We start from the raw sequence: 6,172 nt of genomic DNA on the forward strand, positions 1-6,172 counted from the left end.
ATCAAATCAATATATTAGAAAAATAATTTTATACATGTATCAAATTACAAATAAAATGACATTCCAAATTGAATAACTACTAGTTGTAATCAGTGAATATGTATTGATAAATATTTATTTGTTTTAATTGAATTTCGTATGATTTTTACTACAAATTTACAATGTTGAAGCAACATACGGTCTGAAAACTCTTTGGTAAAATGACTCCAGTTTTGGAACAAGACAGTTATTACAATACTCCTCATTAAGGCTGATTTTTTGTACAAACAAATCACATAAGGTATAAACAACAAAGTAACATAGAGATTTTTTGGTGACAAAAAGCTGCCCTTGAATTTGATCATAATAATTACTGCTCTCTTTCAAAACAATATTGCCATTACTATCCATCTGTAAAAAATTGAAAAGGCTTAACATCCTCATTTCTTCCATTGTAGGGGCATTTAATTTCGACAATTGCTTTACCATCCTCTAAAATGGCATCAGGTGAAGCACCAAGGAAAGATTTATCAATACTGACATAAAAACCACATCTTTTAGCATTCATATTAAATTTAAATTAAAAGCCTTCAATGCTTTAGCTTCATAGTTTTTGCCATGACTAAGTGCCTTGCCCTGAATATTTGAGCCATAAAAAAGTGAATGACAAAATTTGTTAGTGTTCCGTCTTGAAGTGACTTCACAAATCTCGCCGAAGGTAGATGCTGTCAGTCTCCATCTTCTTTCTTCTAACCACTTGGGACTGCAACTTTGTAGGCGGGAAGACCTCTCAATCAAATCTACATCTGATTGTGTAACCTATATGAAAACATAATATCATTCTGATTGATTGATTCTAAATCATGATCCTGTAAATTAAAAGAAGAAAAACTTTAAATAATTTAATTTAGTCAACTCCTTTCGAAAATAATTGTTTATCCATGATTCCATATCTTTATTAAATTAAGACTTAAAATCATTACCAAAGTAAAAATATCTAAAGCATTTTGAAGAACATAATAGGAAAGCTCAATGACAATATTAAAAACCCTCTCTTGTTTTGTCTTGTTAAGCATTAGGTAAATTTATACAACAGATTAATGACTGATGAACTTCATGCATCCTTATGTCATTTTTCCTGGGTAACTTGCATTTACATGTTTAGTATATTTCTAGGACAAAGGGGAATAACTCAATTTTTTACCAAACTGTGATCCAAATTTATTGAACCAGTTTTTAATACCTTATTTGCTCTATCAACCCAATGCTCAGTAAAAGGCATGGGACAATAATCATGATCTTTGGCTGCTGCCTGAAAATAAATATAAAACAATGAAGTGATTTATGATATTAATGGAAGAAATGAATATTTATGAATTTATTTAATGTTGTTATGACTCATGAGGGTCAGTGTTTATGATATACATAGATTAATGAATTTACCAATATAGATATATATACATAATATATAATATGTTATTTTATTGTATTGTTTATTCTGTTAAACTGTTTATGTTGATATATTTATACAATTATAATAAACAATCACTCTTACCTGAATATAAGCTTTTTCATACAAGTATCGAATTGATAAGTCCATTGATGATACACTGCAGAAGTTTGTTACAGTGTTTTTGATGTGGTCATTGTAACCTGGGCAGTTTCTGTATTTAATTGGTCTAGGATCTGCAAGATAAACTGGTGCCAGCTTTCTCTTAGTTGGCAACTTTTCTGCTTTCACTGGAGACCCTTAAAAGAACAGAAGTAAACTGCAAAGATGCATTTTACTATGCAACAAAAAATCTGGAAGTTACTTTTTATCTAGTCAATTGCTAGCATTTGTCATACAGTTTTTTTGTCTCGCCTTGACAGAGTCAAAACGCGAGACATAGGTATGCTGTTTCCGGCGACGGCAACAATGTATTAGTTTGTGATTAGGTCTAGTTCATGGTGAACAACTAGTGGTAGGTCAATGATATTTGGTATGCAGTTGTATTAGCATTGGCACATCTCATTACCATGGAGACTATTTGGCCCCGCCCCCTCAGTCAAGGTCTATTGACTTTGAAACTTTTCATAGTTTACATGTATAAGTTTGTGATTAGGTCAATTTATGGGGAACCACTAGTGGTAGGTCAATGATATTTGGTATGCAGTTGTATAAGCATTAGCATATCTCATTCCCATGGAGATTATTTGGCTCCGCCCCCTTAGTCATGGTCTATAGACTTTGAAAATTTTGCTAAGTTAACATGTATTAGTTTGTGATTATGTCAGTTCAAGGGGAACCATTAGTGGTAGGCCAATGTTAATTGGTGTTCAGTTGTATAAGCATTAGCACATCTCATTTCCTTGGAGAATGTTTGGCCCCACCCCTCAGTCATGGTCTATTTACTTTGAAACTTTTGCTTAGTTTACATGTATTAGTTTGTGGTTTGATCAGTTTAAGATGAACTGCTAATGTTAAGTCAATGATATTTGGTACGCAAATTTATTGGCATTTGCAAGTATCGTTTCCATGGAGATTATATTATATGGTTCATCGACTTTGAATATTTGCATAACTTACATGTTAAAGTATTGCTATTTTAATTTCAACATTTGCATTATCAAAATTACAAAAAGGCGAGACATATCTCTGTGATAACAGTTTATTTTACCCAAACTATGAATACAGATTCATGTTGTGGTCCAGTTTGTAGTAACTGATGCTGATGTGTCAATGCATCTTGGTAAATGCATTGTTGTCAGATGGTTGTCGTTTGTTGGTGTGGTTCATAGGTGTTACTATTTTTATATAGATTATTAGACTGTTGGTTTTCCAGTTTGAATAGTTTTACAATAGTCATTTTTGTGGCCATTTATAGCTTGCTGTTCCATGTGAGTCAAGGCTCCATGTTGAAGACTGTCTTTTGACCTATTATTGTTAACTTTTTATACATTGTGACTTGGATGGAGAATTGTCTCATTGACCATGTTGACACTCATACCACATCTTCTTTATACTGCAGATCTTAATTGGTACTGAAGTAAGCTAGACCAAGGGAAATATGTCAATCTAACCTACATTTCACAATTGAGTATCTGTGATGAAGTTCTGCTCAATACTTTATTCTACAGCATTAACTAAAGATGATATTTTTATAACACATGGTACAATGCTAGATCTGGTTCAGAGATTGTTAAGGTGTACATGTATTACCAATGTGGAAAAAGTTATAAAGTATGTAATTGAAATTTATAAAAGGGTAAGTTTTGGCAAATTTCTGGTGATTAATGAGATTTTTGCTTAAACTGTTTCGTCCCTGCCAAGGGTACTCGTCAGGTGGCTTTAGGCTACCACTACAGTTTTGCACTATGAAAATCACAAAAAATACATACCACTATATGATGATTTTGGCTTGGTAAACATCATCAAAGTTTCAGTACACGACCTTCCTGTATTTACATTTCCAGTTGCTATGAACTCACTTATCATTATTAGCACTGCTGCCACATGCTTGCAGGATCCATGTGGTCCCTTTCCAGCTGGACATTCACAATGTGAGTTCAGTGGATCACCGGAGCTCTTTTCAAGTTTCAACTTGTAGTTGTAAGTTACCTGAATACAAAATAAATTGTAAATTTGAAGGTAATAGAAACAGAAGCAATGAAATATCATGTGTGATATCTTTTGAAGTGAAGCTGACATTTAAAAAACAATGAATAACTAAGATGTAAAAATAAATGTATCTTTCAAAACTAATAATAGGTGAAGATGCATGATTACTAAATATTTCTCCACTAAGATAAAGATAAAGAGCAGAAAGTGTAATGATACCTTTTTCTTCATAGCTGCTCCTACCACACCACTAAGAAATATCCCATTATCATTTTTTAAAATAGAACACGCTAAAACGCTATGGCTTTCAAACATCAGTTGACCCTTTGTCATAGATTGCAGTTCACCACTATACACATTGTCCTCTAAAAGATAAAAATTATATTAATCAATTATAGGTATGTGTTGCTAGTCCCTAGTTTTCTATGTGAAGTTTTGTTATTGATGTTTATCCTTTTCTTTTTTTAGCTCACCTGGCCCGAAGGGCCAAGTGAGCTTTTCCCATCACTTGGCGTCCGTCGTCCGTCGTCGTCGTCGTCGTCGTCGTCGTCGTCGTCCGTCGTCGTTAGCTTTTTACAAAAATCTTCTCCTCTGAAACCACTGGGCCAAATTGAACCAAACTTGGCCACAATCATCATTAGGGTATCTTGTTTAAAAAATGTGTCCAATGACCCCGCCAACCAACCAACCAAGATGGCCGCCATGGCTAAAAATAGAACATAGGGGGAAAATGTAGATTTTGGCTTATATCTCTGAAACCAAAGCATTTAGAGTAAATTTGACGTAGGGTAAAACTGATTATCAGGTCAAGATCTATCTGCCTTGAAATTTTCAGACAAATCTGACAACCTGTTGTTGGGTTGCTACCCCTGAATTGGTAATTTTAAGTAAATTTTGCAATTTTTGGTTATTATCTTGAATATTTTTAAAGATAGAGATAAACTGTAAACAGCAATAATGTTCAGCAAAGTAAGATCTACAAATAAGTTTTCATGACCAAAATTGTCAGTCGACCCCTTTAGGAGTTATTGCTCTTAATAGTCAATTTTTAACAATTTTTTGTAAATTTTTGTAATCTTTTACAAAAATCTTCTTCTCTGAAACTACTGAGACAAATTTAACCATACTTGGCCATAATCATTATTAGGATATCTAGTTTAAAAAATTTGTCCGATGACCCTGCCTTCCAACCATCATGGCGGAATTGGTTAAAAATAGAACATAGGGGTAAAATGCAGTTTTTGGTTTATATCTCTGAACTTAAAGCATTTAGAGCAAATCTGACAAGGTGGCAAAATTGTTCATCAGATTTAGATTTATCTGCCCTGAAATTTTCAGACGAATCCGACAATCCGTTGTTGGGTTGCTGCCCCTGAGTTAGTAATTTTACAAAAATTTTGCAGTTTTTTGTTATTATCTTAGATATCATTATAATATCTAATATCTAATACTATTAATTATGATTTTAACCTTATTTTACATGATTTCCAAAGCATCAGTAAATACAGGTGAGCGACACAGGCTCTTGAGAGCCTCTAGTTTTAATTTATTTTTGTCCGTGGTATTTTTTTTTTTACTTAAATGTATAACTTAAGAGTGTCCCCTTTGTGTCTTCCTTCTCTTTTAAATATTTAAATGTGAAGGTATATTTATACAGTTATAATAATTTAGAAGCAAAAAGATTTTATAGGTACAAAAAAACACAGTTATTATAAATCAAGCATGAAGATCATAAATAAACAGGGTTAACAACATGTACTTACCTGCCATCCTATACAAGAAATAAGCCTCTATTTGCTCTCTTGATAATTTCGGCATGATGAGCTTGTGCTCCTTCTTCAACTGTTTAAACCCTGAAACAGGCCATTCCACCTCCAATGGCTCTGGAGCATGGATAACAGTATTTTTAGAATTCTGATTTTTATCATATGCTCTTAGTCTACAAAAGAAAATAAAAAATGTGTTGTTTGCAAATGAATTTTTAAAAAAATAGAATGAGGTGTTCTCAAGTATACAACTACAAAATAATATTTGAGTATTCTAAAATTACATTTATTGAATTAAAATGTACAAGGCATTGGATAGTTGTCTCATGGCATTGGCAATCATATCACATCTCCTTATTTTTGTTTAAAATGAATGTTTAAAGTATATAATGATGTGAAGTATTCAAGGAAATAAAAACAGTAAGTATAAATAAAGAATATGTTTGAGAAACATATTTTGGAAGAAACACATACATGTACATGTAGCTGGTGCTTATTCTCTACCAATAAATATATACAGGGAGCATACATACTCACTGTAATTTTTATGACTGAAGGGACTGGATATTTGTTTGCAATTCTTTCCATGGCCAAAAATATGTATCACCTATCACCATCCTAATTTTGCTTTATATAGGACTCCAATATGACAAACAAGTTCAGGAACGGGGTTTAGAATGTGTTTTAGTTTATTAAATGCATCAAGAGTTGAAATAATGGTACATATAAAAAGAAGATGTGGTATGAATGCCAATGAGAAAACTCTCCACAAGAGACCAAATGACACAGAAATTAACAACTATAGGTCACTGTATGGCCTTCAACA

The 6,172-nt window shown here is 32.7% G+C and overlaps 1 protein-coding gene across 1 annotated transcript; it reads right to left on the reverse strand.

The window, feature by feature from the left end:
• Positions 1-779: 779 nt before the first annotated feature.
• Positions 780-5,512, reverse strand: LOC127733631 (uncharacterized; the record flags this gene model as incomplete). The annotated part of the gene is made up of 6 exons (XM_052242949.1): positions 780-848; positions 1,223-1,291; positions 1,535-1,728; positions 3,361-3,580; positions 3,800-3,945; positions 5,344-5,512. Coding segments are annotated over 6 exons (867 nt in total), but the record flags the coding sequence as incomplete, so codon positions are not given.
• Positions 5,513-6,172: the final 660 nt, after the last annotated feature.

Source organism: Mytilus californianus, unplaced genomic scaffold (assembly GCF_021869535.1).
Source record: "Mytilus californianus isolate M0D057914Y unplaced genomic scaffold, xbMytCali1.0.p SCAF_3, whole genome shotgun sequence".
NCBI lineage: Eukaryota > Metazoa > Mollusca > Bivalvia > Mytilida > Mytilidae > Mytilus > Mytilus californianus.